This window comes from Triticum dicoccoides, chromosome 1B (assembly GCF_002162155.2).
Source record: "Triticum dicoccoides isolate Atlit2015 ecotype Zavitan chromosome 1B, WEW_v2.0, whole genome shotgun sequence".
Taxonomy (NCBI): Eukaryota; Viridiplantae; Streptophyta; class Magnoliopsida; order Poales; family Poaceae; genus Triticum; species Triticum dicoccoides.
This window is the reverse complement of record NC_041381.1, coordinates 559,290,280-559,307,309: the sequence shown is the minus strand read 5'-3', so window position 1 is coordinate 559,307,309 and position 17,030 is coordinate 559,290,280. Positions and strand designations below refer to the sequence as shown.

General features: G+C 44.6%; 1 protein-coding gene and 1 long non-coding RNA gene across 4 annotated transcripts; one reads left to right on the top strand and one right to left on the bottom strand.

Moving 5' to 3' along the window:
* Positions 1-4,508: 4,508 nt before the first annotated feature.
* Positions 4,509-7,202, bottom strand: LOC119350607 (chaperone protein ClpB1-like). The gene is made up of 7 exons (XM_037618355.1): positions 7,198-7,202; positions 6,344-7,080; positions 6,031-6,191; positions 5,602-5,942; positions 5,220-5,499; positions 4,929-5,126; positions 4,509-4,853 (listed from the first exon to the last, which is right to left on the bottom strand). The coding sequence occupies exons 1-7, from the start codon at positions 7,200-7,202 to the stop codon at positions 4,509-4,511; spliced, it is 2,067 nt and encodes a 688-aa protein (XP_037474252.1).
* Positions 7,203-8,210: 1,008 nt separating this feature from the next.
* On the top strand, positions 8,211-12,800 carry LOC119348728. Of its 3 annotated transcripts, none has more exons than XR_005169091.1 (3): positions 8,211-8,549; positions 9,036-11,505; positions 12,317-12,800. It is a non-coding gene; the product is annotated as an uncharacterized LOC119348728 (long non-coding RNA). The 3 variants fall into 3 exon arrangements; XR_005169092.1 differs by having other exon boundaries at positions 8,211-9,142; positions 10,865-11,505; XR_005169090.1 differs by having other exon boundaries at positions 8,211-11,505.
* The last annotated feature ends 4,230 nt before the right edge of the window (positions 12,801-17,030 follow it).

Below are 17,030 nucleotides of genomic sequence, written 5' to 3'. Positions count from 1 at the left end.
GTCAGCTTGCCTTCGAATTCTTCTCCAGTCTCACCGTCTGCGTCGCTACCGTTGTGACTGCGGGGGGATGTTGAGTATAATGTTTATTAGGAAAGACAAGATAGACTAGGATTTGTTCTAGCTTGTCTTGTACTCCAAGTAGATGATTGTACTCCTATATATATGCCCACGAGGCTCAAGCAATACAACGACTATTCCACCAATACTCTCTCTCCCTTCTAACACTTAGCACCAACAAATTAAGAACCTATATATTGAGGGCTTTAGTTGCTAAAGTTTTTAATGTGCTTAGCACCTCATGTAAGCACCAACTTTAGTTGCAAAATCATTAAGTGAAGGATGCTTAGCACCAACAAATTAAGCACCTATATATTGAGGGCTTTAGTTGCTAAAGTTTTTAATGTGCTTAGCACCTCATGTAAGCACCAATGCGTTGGAGGTAGCCTTAAGGTTGAAAACAACAGGATCCAGACTTCAAGAATTTAGATGTGGAGGTTCATTTATGTGAAACACTACAACTTCAGAGTTTAAATCAGACTTCACTCCACTTTGCCCATCAAACATTGGAAGCATCTTGTCCGTCCAAAAACAACGACGCATCCAAACCGCCCACTAAACAACAGTTTAGGAAGCCGTCATTAATCAATACACGCGCGCCACGGTCATCAGTCAATACACGGGAAGGGAATCAATCAATACACGGCACGGTCATCAATCAAACTTGCCGTCTTCATCACCGTTGGTCAGCAACCTTGGCCAGCGCCGCCGTCGGACCAACGTGGACTGCTGCCAGCGGACGTTTTCCTGTCGCTGTCTGCCACCGACTCTTGGAGACCCAAACCAGATTTATTTTTTTGGAATTTTTTAACAAATTCGAAAAAATAAGATCAGAAAATCAGAAATAGCAAAACTAGCACACCGTCGTTGTACGCGGCAACGAGTCATCCTGTGTTTGCCGATCCTTCATATCGACGTCGTTAGGGTTCATGGATGGTGTCGGCGAGGCGGCGGCGGTGACTCCACCAGATGTGTCTCTCCTTCTGCTCTGTTCCCATTGTTGCGGCGTTGTCTCAGATGTCATGATGGAGCAGGGGGGTTTTATCGTCCAGGAGTATGCGTAGACGGTTGTGTACGCAAGTGACAACTGGAAGATGATGCATCTTGTGTTGGGTTTATGGTTGAAGGCTGACAGTTCTGGTTTCCTCCTCCGGCGTCATAGTCGTGTGGGTGTGTCAGTTCTGGAGTTCGATGGCGTGTCCAGGGACATGTTCCCTGGTCTGATTCTTTCAACGGCAATGGTTTTGCTTCGAGCAAGCTACTCCCTCCGTTCCAAAATATAGCGCGTCCTCGGTTTCCGTGCTTCAACTTTGACCATTAATTTAATCAACAAGACCGACTGCGGCGGGCGAAAAAATTATACCAATAAATTCGTATTCAAAAAAAGTTTTTAATTATATAATTTTTGATCCCGCCGCAGTCGGTCTCGTGGGTTAAATTTATGGTCAAAGTTGAACCTCGAAAAGCGTGGGCGCGCTATATTTTGGAACGGAGGGAGTACCTTGGAGATCCGTAAAGCTGCTGATCAGCGATGGAGTCGCGTCGAGCTCGGGTGAAGAGGTGATCTGTCTCTTTTTCCTTAATGGAGAGGGCAAGCGCTGGTTTTTTGCATAGGGTTATCCTATCTTTTTAGTCCTGTAATATCGATGTTTACGTGGCTTGTAACTGAATCTTTATTTTATTAATGAGACACGTATTATCATGAAAAAAAAATCGAGTCGTTGTGGTGGGGTTGGACGAAACCTACGTTTCGTTGATGTGGGCAGCGAAAGGCCCAGTTTCGTTGCGGTGCCGACGGGGCCAGACCGTTTCGTCCTCCGTCCAACGAAACCTCAGGTTCGTTGTACTGGACAAGTCTTCTTCCTCCTGCCTCCCTTTCTTTCTTCTGTTCTTCATTTTTCTCACACATTTCTTCCGATTCCAGTCCATTTAACCATCAAATCCAGTAGTTGAAGGTAGAAAACGGTTGCAATGGGGTAGAGGAGGGAAGCCGGTAGCCGCGCGTGGAGGAGAGGGTAGAGGAGGGAGACCGGCCGGGGAGGCAGCCATTGGAGCTTGGTCCCGGCCGTGGTGAAGCTTGGCAGGGGCGGCCATTGGAGGAGCTCGCCGGAGAAGCCACGTCAAAGGTATAACCTCGCATTTTTGTTTAGTGCATTTTTATTTTAGGTTTAATGAGCTTCACATTTTGGTTAGTGCAGAAATACTGTAATTGCAATGAACGTGCATACTATAAATGATGATTTTTTAGTTCGCTAGATCAGTTATTTATTTAGTGGTAGTCACGTATATGTGGTAGACATTTCGGTTAGCGTAAAAAAGTTTATGTGGAACGTAGTGGTTGACGGGAATATGAATTTTAATTGCAGGAGACATGTCTGAAATTTTAGTTCGTTTGACCGGTTGTTTGCTTAGTGGTAGTCATGTACTCCCTCCGTCCAGAAATACTTATCATCAAAATGAATAAAAGGGGATGTATCTAGACGTATTTTAGTTTTAGATACATTTTTTTTATCCATTTTGATGACAAGTATTTTCGGACGGAGGGAGTATATGGGGTAGACATTCCAGTTAGTGTATAAAAAGTACTCCCTCCTTCCCAGATTGTTAGGCGTGTTAGTCTTTAGCACGAAAATTAGCGTACGTGGATTTTTATTTGACCCATCGTACAAGTTGTACACAGGGAGGCAATCACGATTCAAAAAAGAAGTGAGAGGCATCCACGATCTTCTTTCCAATTAAATATGGACCATTAGCTTAACTGATTGAGAGAGGAAGGCATGTGCGCCTTAGAATATGGGATTGCATGCAGAAACTTAAACGCCCAAAATTTTGGGAAGGAGGGAGTATGTGGTACTTAGTGGTTGATGGGAATATGAATTTTTATGGCAGGAGACATGTCTGAATCAGTCAAATTTGTTGTTTACTATGGTCCTGGTAATGACCGATCAAACGAGAGTGGGGTTGATCTTACTGAGTTTGCATATGTGGAGTTGCAATTGACCGATCCAGAAAAAGTAAACATTAGTCAGTTGAAATACTGGTTGACAACAAATTTCTCGCTTTGATCCCAATGTGTGCACCGCCAGTATTCAGTCGGTGTGGACGAAATCCCGTACAAAAATTTTCTGGGAGTTGGTTCCGATAGATAGGACACATAAGTGGGTGAGCTGGTTAGAATCCTGCAAATGCCGGAGGACTCACCCCGTTGCCTTAGTGCTCCCCATCCGGCCATCCCCATGGAGGATCCTCTGGTACAAGGCGGCGGTGGTTACGAGCCTGGCCAGGTCAGTCGGCCGATTGATGAGATGGATGTAGCTGGGTCAGAACATATGGGTGGTACTGAACTTGAGGGTCAGTCGGATTATGCGTCACACGTTGGAGGGGACTACGATGCAGGGGAGAGTAGTCAAAACATAGGAGATCCTGATAGTGGCGAGGCTGATGGGGATGATGAAGGATCGGAAATGCAGAACCTGATGGAAGAGGAAGACGAGGATGAATTGGCGGAGGATCTTGATTCCAAGAACTCAAATGAAGAAGATGGTGAAGAGAACGACGAGGAGGTACCGATTCCCGCTTCATGGAATCAGAACCCTTTGCACCGTCAGGATCCGCGACCACATGTTTCGCCTCAGATTCCTTCCAGGCCACCACCTCCTGCTAAGGGAAAGATAAAACAATCGGTAAGAATGTACTTGTTTGATTAGGTATTCTTGCCACTTGTATATGCTGCTTATATTTGTTTTGCTTATTTGAGTTTAATTAATGCAGTAGTTTTAAAGCATTGTCTTGATACTCTAAATGAACTCTCTTCTCAAGGGCATCTGGTCTGATGTTGCATCCTTCATACTCTTACCGCATTTGTAGTCTTGTGGCCATATGATTCAGTAAAGTAGAATATTGTTGTGCAGCCCCAGTTGGTATTTCTAATGCTGATATTCTTTCCCTCAAAAAAGAGAAATTGCTGGTACTTTCCTAACACTTTACCCAGTTAACCCTAATATGTTCATAACCTGATTTCACATGCCATGCTCTTGAATGCTATTATATTGCCTGTAACAGGTTATCAAGCTTGTGGAGAAGGAAGGGCATTGAATGGCACGAAGGAAATTCCGGAACAATGGTACTACTACGACGACTGGGCGGGCCAAGCGAGCATGACAGCGATCTTGACCAAGTAGCCTTGGGTGCCCTGTTTTGGAGGAGCCTGACATAGATTAACAGCCTTTCTAACATATGTATCTATCTGTATTTACATGTCCCGTAATTATGGATAGGTGACCTAGGTTCTGGTGTAGTACGTAGTTGCTGACAGAGCTGGGAATAGCAAAGAGAAAATATGTGTTCTCTGATGTTATGATCATTCTAGGCTGCTAACCTTGTAATGTGCTAGTCTCGAAGCTATGTACCTGATTAACTGTTTTATGTGCTGCTCGAAACCATGATGATGCTTAGGCGTTAAGCCTTGCTAACAAAGCCTTGATTGGGAAATACAAGTTCCCCAAAGACCTCCAAGCAACACAAGGTGGTTTAGTCTTCTGACGCGGCATGTTTTCAGGTCTGTTGCCATCCCTAGTGGGAGTGGCCACGATCAAATCATAGCTAGAGTCACTAGGAAGTCCCGCCACTGGATCCACCACTTCCTTCACCACTTCGTACTTCAGCCCCTTCTTGTCGACCGTAGCATCAACAAATATTGTCGAGCCTGGACCAGCCTCTCCTTTGACCAGCATCTCCGAGATCATTGTCGTCACGTTCTCCTGCACCCACCTCCTTATAGGTCTTGCACCGTACATCTGTAATGTGAGAGATTAAGCATGATTACTAACACATACCAACGGGTAACCTCGTTATCTGAAAATATGACGTACTGGGTTGTATGATTCCGACAAAATGACGTCCAATGCGTCATCGCTTGCACACAGACATGTGCCCTTGTCAGCTACTCTGGCGATGACGCTCTTCATTTGGATTGTCACAACCTCCTTCAGTTTGTCTCGCGAAAGTGGCTCAAAGACAACAATGGTACTGAGTCTGTTGAGAAGCTCGGGCCTGTAGTGTTTCTGAACCTGCACAAACAAATATAGTTGAGTAACAACCAGCAGAGAGGCAACTGCTGCATGCAGCCTTTATAGGCAAACTTTTGGATCAAGAAATAAAACCTGTTTCATGAGAAGACTCCGTGCAGTTTCCATTGTGGTTTCCCCAGACATTCCTGCCATTAGGTGCTCTGACCCCACATTTGAGGTCATGATGATAATTGTATTCTTGAAGTCCACAATCCGTCCTTTGCCATCAGTCAACATACCATCATCAAGGAGCTGAAGAAAAACATTCAACACCAAGGGGTCTGCCTTCTCCACCTCATCGACTAGGATGACACTGTATGGGCGCCTCCGCACCTTCTCAGTCAGTTGTCCACCATCTTGATGTTCATGGCAGCTTTAATATATCACAATATAAAAGAAACATTAAGACCAATTAAACCAGTTAAAGGTTAAGTATGATATGTAATGTAGGTCTGTTAAAATAAAGAAGACAAACCCTGGAGGTGCTCCAATGAGACGCCACACAGACCCAGCCCCAACATATTCGGACATGTCAATGCGAACCAACATCTTCTCGCTATCAAATAGCTGCTTGGCAAGAGCTTTTGCAAGCTCCGTCTTTCCAACACCAGTCGAGCCTAAAAAGAGAAAAGAGCCTATCGGTTGGCCAGGTTGATCAAGGCCAGTTCTTGAGCGCAACACTGCTCGCGCAACCTTATTGACCGCTTCATCCTGGCCAACAACTCGTTCATGCAATCTAGCTGCTAGGTGGATCAACTTATCCTTCTCCCCTTGATTAAGCGTGGTCACAGGAATTCCAGTCCATCGGCTCACAACCTTCAAATCACAACATTGGACATGCATGACAAGCACATCACATTGATTGAACAATGGACACAAATATAATTAGGAAGAGAATGCCTACTTGTGCAACTTGATCTGGGCCAACAATTGCTTCCTTCACTGCAGAGGAAGTTAGTGCAATGCTAAATTGCTGTTCTTGTTTGTCCATTTGCATCATCTTTTTGGCTGCAGTGGCGCATGCCTCATCAATCAGATCAATTGCCTTATCAGGAAATTGACGACCTACAGTAGACGCAGCAACAAATTCATCGAATTTACCCACCATACATAAATGCTTGCCACTAACAAATACTACTCATTAGAAAAGAAACGTTGCAGTGCAGGTTGCTTCACTGATTTATACAGACGGCGTTCACATGAAGTTAATTCCTCACCGGTGATATAGCGGGCAGCGAGTGTTGTGGCGGCAACAAGAGCAGCATCCTGGATTTCCAAGCCATGGTGCTGCTCATACCTTTCCTTCAGCCCTCGCAGAATGGCAATGGTGGACTGCATGCTCGGTTCCTCGACATGCACCTTTTGGAATCGCCGCTCCAATGCGGCATCCTTCTCAATGTACTTGTTGTACTCATCCAAAGTCGTCGCGGCCACGCAGCGGATACGACCACGGGCCAACGCCGGCTTCAGCATGTTGGAGGCGTCGGTTGTGCGGTCCTGCTGACTGCCTCCTGTGCCAAGAAGCATGTGCATCTCGTCGATGAAGAGAATTACCTTGCCGTCTGCATCCTCTGCATGCTTTATCACGTTCTTAATGCGCTGCTCAAACATGCCACGTAAAATAGTGCCAGCCACCATGGCCCCGAGATCAACTTCCACAATGCGTGCTCCAGCGAGGGCGGCAGGGACTGTCCCAGCGGCAATGCGTTGAGCGAGGCCCTCGGCAATGGCCGTCTTGCCGACCCCTGCGGCACCGACTAGCGCTGCACAGTTCTTGGTCCGGCGGCTGAGGATGCAGATAACACGATCAATCTCGTCGTCGCGGCCAATCACCGGGTCTGCCTTGCCGGCCAAGGCCGTCATGTCCCGGCCGTACTTGCGCAGAGACACACTACGTTGGTAGTACCTCCACGCTGCCCAGCACGCAGCGGCAGCTGCTCCGGTACAGACCACACTGGCAAAATCATCAAGCAATGTGTTGGGGATTCTGAAAGGTGCGTGTTACATAGGTCCCAGAGGCTCGATCGTAGACCTCATAAGTAATTGTTTCCACAATTCCTCCTCCTACGACCCCATCAAGCCATGTGCTGAAGGTCATCCTGAACACCGTCAGTTGGAAACTATCTTCCTTGATTGATGCTTAGGAGTTACAGATTACATCATAAATACAATGAGGGTCTGCCCAACGCCCCTACAATGGTGGCACGCAGGCCAGGCGTGGCTAGACCCAGTCATACATGTACAAAGGAGGTTACACAATACATGAAATATACATACGCTAACACCGTCGACGTCCCTGCAAGCGAAAAGGTTCAGATTACTTCTGACTTTTACTTTGAAGGCGGAATTTGAGGATAAAGGAGCGAACTTTTAACTTGAAGAGATGTACTACAGACCAACGACACGATTTAGGCGTCCATCGAATGAACCGATACTGAGGAAGCTAGCAACATTGGCAGGAGATTGGGGCTTGACATTGGGAAACAAAAGTTCACCTCTTCCTTCTTATAGAGGAAAAAACAGAGGAGACATGAGAGATTATTACCCGAGTCGTGGGCCTAGGTGCTCCAATGCGCGCCGCCGGCGCCTGCTCCGATCCGCCGCTCGCTGCGGCGCAGCCGCCCTGGAGCGAGCGAGCCCTAGTCGCCTCGACCTGGTCAGGTGCGCCGCTGCTCCGTTCCGTCGCTTGCTACGACGCAGCCGCACTGGGGCGAGCAAACCCTTGTCCCCTCACCGGCGCCGCTGGAGCCCGCACCCGAGGTTCAGTAGTTCAGTTTTCGGAGGGTTTCGGTGGGTCGCTCAACCCTTTAGGGCCATTCAGTGGAATGGGCCTTCAGCGAGTGCTTCTCGTCGTACGTCGTCGACGTTTTTGCATAAAAATCCCTGTAGTTTTTGCTATTCAACCCGCAGTCTTCGTGATAAGTGAACCGAACCGTACAAGCGATAGAAAAAAAAGCCATCCTCACGACTCTGCATCCCGAGTCCCGATCCCATCTCCACCTCCATCGCGCCGCCGCCTCCCGCCCCGCCCCGCCCGGCGCCGCCGCCTCCCGCCCCGCCCCGCCCGGCGCCGCCGCCTCCCGCCCCGCTCCGCCCCGCCCGGCGCTGCCGTACACCGCCGCCGCGCCTACCCCTGCCTCCTGCTCCTGCTACCATGGCACCGCCAGGACTCCTCCCCACTGCTTCCACCTCGACAATGGTTTCCCCAACCCCGCCGGCTTCGCCACCAGCCACTCCTTCATCCACAATAATCATAGGAGACAGCTACACGGGCGAGCCTACGAGCAAGACCTCGACGGCGCTGGCGGTGGAAGACCGCGGATGTGAGGGCGCTTGGAAGGCCGCGGTGCCGCGATTAAGTCATGAGGACCGCGGCGGCAGCAGTCAAAATCTTCATGAAGTCTCTCCGCTTACCCTCCCTCGGTCTGATTTCTCTCCAATCTTTGAATCCCCTCAGTTTGAACTAATGCCATGTATTTTCAGAACAGTTAGTGAATCATTTGTCAGTTGAAAGATGGTTGATGCACCAAAAAAGATTGTATTGATTCAATCTGGAAAAGTCAAGATCACAATAGCTTTCAGAACAATTAGTGAATCATTTGTCAGTTGAAAGATGGTTGATGCACCAAAAAAGATTGTATTGATTCAATCTGGAAAAGTCAAGATCACAATAGCAATTACATATGCATTTGTTGGGCCAAAAGTAGCAGTTACATATGCATTTAGTTAATCTTTTGGCCTATCACCGTTTCATGCATTTTTGGTGGACTTTCATTTGACCTTGAGTGTTGACTTGCTTTTCTGTTGCTAACAATGTCCGGCTTGCCGAATGTACTTGCTTATCCTTGTACTGGAGTACCATTGATTCACCATATACACACTTTCCAATTCTGTCTGTTTACTATCTAGGAGTCAGACCATGGCTGCACGGAGCAGGTCCACCCACTAGGGGCTGGCCGCTGTGTCCGCCATGAGGATTCCTGCACTAAGCCTTGCCGGCGTTCCCGGCCACCAAGGTACTTCTACTTATGTGTCTCTATAAGATTCCTGCATATGTTTTTGTGCTTTCCACTTAATGCATTGTTAGCTCTATGTTACACTTCTTTTAGGTTCTTCCTGCTCCAGGATTTTCTTTGTGCGAAAATCAATATACATAGGCATATTTGCCCATGAAGCTGCTCTGGTTTTTCTTTTAGAGTTTACTCCCATTTACTTGTGTCGTTATACAATAATAACAGAATTGATATCGATTAAACTTCTTTGAGTTTCTTGAAATTTAATGATTTCCCATGGAATATGAAGTTTGAGAATGACACCTGCTGAGCTGAAAATAATCTAGCGAGCAATAGTATAATGAATAGTTATTACCGTATCGGCATCACATTGCTCATGGGTGAATAACACAACAATAAACTAGAAAAATGGAAATGCTCTGTTTGGTTTGGGTACCATGCAGGAAAGTAGTTAACAGAGATAGACTATTTGACAGTTGCAGAGTGACACCACCACCACATATGAAGCAGAGAGTTTGTAAAGAGACACTAAATAATCATCTGGAGTGAGACACTAATTGCTTTCTTGTGTAGTGAAGACGATCTTTTTTGGGGTGTAATATAACTATGGCAGCTCTCTGGAGTGAGAATGTCGAGGCCCTAAAAAACAGCCATCGACACGGAGTTCCTGCCATTAAGGATAAAAAAGCTAGCAGAGAAACAGCTTGGGGAATCACAAGCTTATCTTGCCTTTTGAATGTGCAGCCTGTAACCAGAGAAGCTTGTTCTAATTATTGTATGCTTATTTTCCCCGAGCTGTTTCTCTGCTAACTATTATTCTCAAGCAACTACCAAACTATGGATAGAAGAAGTCTTAACATGGAGCTATTCTTTACCTAATAATAAAGAGAATTGGGTTTCTGCCGTCCGTCGTTCGCTTTTGCAAAAAGACCCTTCTCTTTTTCGGAAATTGAACCCGCACTCTCTACCGCACTCCCTACGTAAGTGGCTCTGGGGAAAACGATTCGGTAAAAAAAATCCCTTTCGCGTATCCTCTGTTTCTTGGTATTCAGACCGGCAGTTGGAGGCGGCCACGGCGAACGGGGTGGACGAGGTGGCGGAGCAGGGGCCCCGGCGAGTGGGGAGCTGGAGGCACAGCGCATCCCGGCACTGCACAGGGACTACGAGCCGGCGGCGCACCTGTCACCAACCAGCGCAGACCCCGAGGCCGTGCGGACGAGGAAGGAGAGAATCAGGATGAGGAGGATGTCGCTGCGGCAGCGAAGGTAGCCAGCAGCCTGATGAAGCATCTACGGCCCAGCTTCTCCGGTGCGCCATCCGGAGATGGGACGGACGGATCGAGGCGAAGGATGATGGAGAGGTGGTCGGAGGCGGCGAGCTCCAAGGCAGGCGGGCTGCTGCGGTTCCAGATGGACGACGGCTTCGCGGGCGGCTGGGCCGAATCAGCTGCCGTGGCCCAAGCGGCGGACGAACGGGCGCTCCTCTCGTCGTCCTCCTCCCAACGGCAGGCCAGTCAGGCGGCAGGAGCTTCTCCGTTCTGCTTGGCGACCTCAAGGTCCCGCTCTTCGGGGCGCTGCTCCAGCGGGGGCCGGCGTGGTTTGAGGACGTGCTGCGGGCGCCGATGGCTACCGCGCCCCGGAGGTGGTGGACGCGCGGCGACACTCTCTGGGCGTGCTCTTGCTGGAGCTCCTCAACGGCAAGTCCCTGACGCACGCGTCGCTGCAGGATGGTGACGGCAGCACGCTGGACCTGCCGCGGTTGGTGCAGTCGGTGGTGCGCGAGGAGTGCACGGCCGAGGTGATTGGCGTGGAGCTGGTGCGGCTAGGCGCCGCGCCGAGGAGAAGATGGACTCGCTACCGCAGGCACCGGCGAAGCTACGACAGCGAGCTTCAGTTATCTGAATTTTCGGTTCAGTGTCCACAACAGCGAGCTTCAATTATCTGAATTTTCAGTGCAGTGTCGTGATTTGGATGGACGCCCGAACACAACAGCGAGGCCAGCTTCAGTTCTCTGAATCTTCAGTGAAGTGTCGTGATTTGGATGGAATTGGAGACCGTGTCCTTCTCCAACATAAGTCAATTTCCAATGTAATCGAGTTCGAGTCTCTGTTCTTCTCGAAGGCAAAAGCATGTAGTGCCCGACCCGGATTGGACTTGGCTGTCATAAGGAGGGTTCCTCGACCGGAACGTCCATCAGGCCGCGTCCCTCGACCAGAATCTCCATCAAATCCCATCACATTGCAACTTTCAGAGGAACATCCAATGTCGCTGGCGGAGGAAAATCATCCGTCCAGCGGTACTATGCTGAGTTCGCCGGCGGAAGAACACCCGTCGAGCCCTCCATCGCCTGAGGCGGCTACAACAGAGGTATTTCTCCCCATGAAAGTTACTACACCTGAGGCTAGCATGTTTGCATCTCTGAATTTTTTTTAAAGATTTGTTCAGGATTGTTTGTTGTCTGAACAAGACACATATCTGAAGATTCAGTATTGACTTACACCTTGGAGTTTACATCTGTTGTGGTGTTCCTCTATTCTAAACTGAACCATGCTAATCCGACCAAGTTTGGGCCTACACATAGTCAAAAGTTTGAGTGATAGTTATGTTCCAGTTGCATTTATATTCAGATTTCACAGAAGGAACAAAGTTCCAGGAAAAACAACCTGTTAGTGTGTTCCTTGACGTTATACACCTGAGCACCACTACTGTTAGCACCAAAATTAGCATTATTCTTGGCATGTATATGAATGCTTTGTTTGCATGATTATTTGATTGAAGTAGGGCAGAATAACAGTAAATTGAACCATGAATTTTAGAATTAGAAAGTAGGCATATACATCGTCATTAGCTCATTTTTCTGAAGTTGCTCCATGTTACTCCAGTTTTAGGTTCTGTCCAGTGATGTTCATCAGACATGTCACAGTGCGTGTATGCTGTAAGCGATAGGCAACGGACTATGAAGAACATATTTGTTTTTTTATAACCATTTTCTGATTGTTGTTTTCCTGTAGAATATGTCATTACTTTTTTAGTGGGTAGTGACTGCACTACCTAACTGACTATGATGTACTACCTCTGTTTCAACTGATTCCAGCTCAATGTGTCATCACTATTTAAATTATTTATTAGATGCTCGATGAAATTCAGAACTAAGCAATTTTTTCTTCTGTCTTTTCAGTGATGGGAGGTAGATTGAGCTGATAAATTTCTGCACCCACCTTGAGGTCCATAACGTTCTCCTAATTATATGCAGCCCAATTCGTATAGATGTATTTGTTTGAGGGAGAGGACTATCTGTGATCAGAAGCAACAGTATGTGATCATCATGTGTGCGAGAGATGGCAGGAGTATGTGATATGTATTTCTGTGTACACTACTAATATTTATTGACTGTTCATGTTGGTACAGTAGGTTCATGATTGCTTATGGAAACAATAAAATTACTTGAGGAGGATTTTATGAGTATGTACTTTGAGACTTGAGAGGCTGTTATTGACATGGATTCTCTGTCTACTAGAGAGGCTGATGTCAAATCAACATTGGAACAAGGGAAATAGAAGTGGAATGAGATGAAGTCCTATTGATACCTGTAATTCATTGATTAACTCAAAACAAATGATACTAGACATCAACTACTGCAATTGATCCATGAATATTTGTTAGGTTGTAGTATCTATCTAACATCTAGAAGGGAAAAATGTGATGAACATTTTTCTCTCAAGGTTATGTATATGAGTATATCTTTAAAATGTGGTACAGAGAGCAGAAGGTCTTAAATGCTTGCAAATCCTCAGTTTTAAGAGAATAAGATACAGTCTTAATTTATTTCCAGATTTATTTTTGTATTATTGGAATTCTGAACAGGAGAAGGTTGTTAGCTCGTCGTGTGGTCGATTTGGTTTCTGGAAATTCTTTCGCATACTATGTTTGAGCGCTTTTGTTCTTGAGTTCTTCTGGTGGAGAGAACCAGAAGTGATTCTTCTGCAATGTGAGGAGATCTCCAAATCAAGCCAGCCTCCAAGAGAAGAGAACAAGTAGTACATCTCTACCCAGACGAGCTGAATCTGAACGACTCAGATTGTCATGTTACCGTGTACCAGTCCGGCAGATGTGCAAGTGCAACTACATTGGTTGAGTGTAAGGCAGACTAATTCATCTGCATGAAGCCAGTATGACAAGAGAAGTGCCTTTCTGCTCCCGAGCTCATTTGAGCTCGGTGAACAGTAAAATTGAAAAAAAATAAAGAAACATTCAAAAAATTCCAAAAAATTTCTCAGAGAAACATTGACAAAAGTTTTAAGTGCTTTCAAAAATTCATCATGAAATCACATTCCTGTAAGGCGTGGCAAAAAAAAAAAACAAATTCAGCCTCCAAAATGCTTTTGAAAGTAGCATTTTCAGAGTACCGATTTTGTTTTTTTTGTCACGCCTTCTAGAAATGTGATTTCATGACGAATTTTTGCAAGCACTTAAAACTTTTGTCAATGTTTCTACCAAAAAAAATTGGAATTTTTTGAATTTTTTTTGATTTTTTTTGATTTTACTGTTCACCCGAGCTCATATGAGCTCGGGTGCAGAAACTCCACGTCCGTATGACAAGGCTAAGTCTGCACAAGGTAAAAAAAACACAATAAATATGGCCCCTTGATATTTCTGTTTATGGGTTGTTTTTCAGGGGAGCTCATAGTTTAGCAGTTCTCTTCTGTGCTAATCTGAATTGTAGGTGGCCCATTGTTTAATTGCTCATGCACATTATTAATTGTGGTTTGCATCGTCAATCTACACTTTGGTAGGAGCACTTAGGAGTTCCTGACTATTCTCTGGGCAACCTCCTATATTTTATAGTAGTTCAACTTAGCCTTTATTTGTGGCAAACCGTGATTCTGTACTACACCTTGGAATCTTTTTTAGGTCTGAATTGCGTGGTTTACTGACTGAATTTACCCACTAGCTCAGCTGATTTATGCAAAGTACAGTAGTAACTTTGTTTGGATCTGAACTTATATCACTCTAAGAACTTCTACATAGAATGATTTATCATCACTAGAATATTTATGCCCCGTTGTAATGCACGGGCATGTTTTCTTGCAAAATTTATTTTAAATGTTTTTTGCTGGTTGATTATGTTTGGAGTTCCTTTCTTTGTTATTATCTTCATTGCATTGTCAGTTTCTTTTATCCGGTACCATTTTGTGGTTATATATGCTTTACTTATTCACTTAGAATATCAATGTCTTATCGGTGAATTGGTTCACTTGCACAAGGATCTTGCCAAAACATCAAGTTTCCCGAACATAAAAGTTATGTCATTTCGGTGGAACAAAGAATTAATCTCTAGCACGGTGAAACAAATAATTTATCTCTAGCACTAAAACTATGTTTCTTACCAACAAGAATGTATCACTGCAGTATTTTTGTTATGTTACGACTAATCGTTGGGTTGGTCCATTAGCAAGAAGTCAATTTGTCAGTGGAAACATAGCTGCAAGGATGCGATATTTCAACTCTGAGGTTACTTAAGCTTTTGGATTTCAGATTTAGTGTTGCCATCATGAAATTGGTATGCAATTGAGCTCACTTGCGCGCACATGCTGATTTCTAAATATCGCACAGTACTATAGTTGTGATCCCCTAAATAGCTTATATTTGAGCACAGTCTTGCGGAATAGTTACAGTGAACAAAAAGCTTGCATTTGATTGATTTGATTTGTTAGCTTTTTGAATGGCGCTGCCCCTATTAGGCTAAGTAGAAGCACTATACCGGGACTAAAGTACATCAGGTTACCTTTCATGAGGTCTGTGGAATTTTTGTAATTTACGGTATTGGTATTTTTGGAATTATTTTGGGTACAAGGAAAGAAGTGACAGAGAACTGCAATTTTTTTGTGGTAAAATTTACTGAAAATGGTGTTTCTTTTCAAGATTATATTACTGTTTGCCCGTTTGATCCTTGGATGATCTACTAATTTTCTTTTCTATTCCTTGCCGATAATTTGCTTCAGCTCATCAAATTACCTGGGGAAACATGCTCATTGTTTATCTAAAGATATATTGGGCATCAGTCCACCTGTCATGAGGTCTCTAAATTTTTTAGGCATGTTTATTTTCTGAATAATTTATTGGAGATACTATGCTTGGACTCACAAATGCATGTAGTGCTTCCACTAGAGGGATGTTCTTCATATTTTCTGTGTTATCCCTCTTTCAAGTTTTTGGTCCTTGAAAAGTAATAGTACTTGCTAGGTTTCTAGCTTTACTTTTTTTTATAGTACAAGCTAAATGTATATGCCTGAATTTACATATCAGAGTGTTTGAGTTGATTAAGGGTATGAGAGAGAACAATTTTCATCCTCAAACAACACCCGACATCATTAATTTTTTTATTTACCAATTGAAACACGAGGCAATAATAGCACAACTTAAGTGTGTGAACATATCAATATAAAATGATTGGCCGGATTATGTTTTTATGCATTCTAGAAGTGGCATTTCCATGAAATTACGAACTAGCTTTACATTTTTCTAGGAACACTTTGTGAAATTTTATTGGAGAATATTTTTCTCCTTTTCCATCGTTCGTTGCCCATTCGTCCCGTTCTGCTCTTGTTTGTCATGAGTAATGTGATGTGTTGAAATAGAGGACGTAAACTTGTGGGGGCTTTTAGCCATGGGGCTATTGGGCTAGAGGCATGCGATATATTTTTCTTCCGTTGCAACGCACGGGCCCTTTTGCTAGTTCAAAACAAGATGAGGAGAGACTCAAGAATTTAAACAGTAAAATACGAACCTGCACATGATCATATAATGTGCGGATCACAGGCTGGCCAAAGCCTTCTTTCGAGTCTCCTAACATTGCCTGCTTAATTTTCACTACCTGCAAGTACAACTAGCTAGAAATTTCGGTATGCTGCTATGTGCCTTGAGTTTGTAAGTCAAGATCTCTTTGCTTCCAGGAGAGTTTGACCACTCATATCTCTCTTTTTCTTGCCACCTGCACTTGTAGTTTTTTTTCCTATGATATATATTGTATCATTTTGGTTGCTGAATATGATAGTCGTAGCCCGTCAAAATATTATGATAGCCGATTGATTCTTCTTAAAAGGTATATTGACTGTTGCAAAGTTTACCTGGTCTTCTATTTATATTTTCCAGAATACAGTCCTAGAGATGTTGCTTTATTTGAGTTCTGCTTATTGCATTTATTGGAGCACTTGCAATGGGCACATTGAATGTTTAAATGTTCCTCTTGCTGCTGACCACACTACAGTTCATTATATCTCACTGAGACCTTAATCATCTACCATGTTTGTTAGAAGGTAGCATAGTACTGGTTGAACCCCATAGTTACCTGAAACCATTGCTTAACACCGAGCCCCTCTACTTTCTAAAAGGTTTCCATTTTGGTTTACTGAATATTTTTTTCCTGCTTGAACTATATCAGTTGGGCAAGTGCTAGAACCCAGGAGCATATGATTTTGCTGCTCATGACATACGCGTCAATATTGCAATCAACTCTGACTGCAATTGTATAGACAAGGGCCTGCATTCTATATGGAAGGTTCGACATTGAAGCTGCTCGCATTGATCCGCAATAGATCTTGACTTCAGCGGAAAATGAGGTATATTGAGCTTAATTTCGCATGGTTACATACAGATAGAACCAGTTGTACAATATATGTTTTTTGTCCTAAAGTACCGCTTCTACTTCTGATTCATGTAATGACTATTCAGTGTATATAGTTCATTCTCTACACCTTTTCTTTAAAAAAAACACCTATTTCTTTGTGTTTATATTTAAGACCTATGTTTTTATTTTAAAGAACACATATGAATTTTTGTTGGACATGAAATGAGCTACCATAACTACTATAATCTATGCATATGGTTTCAGT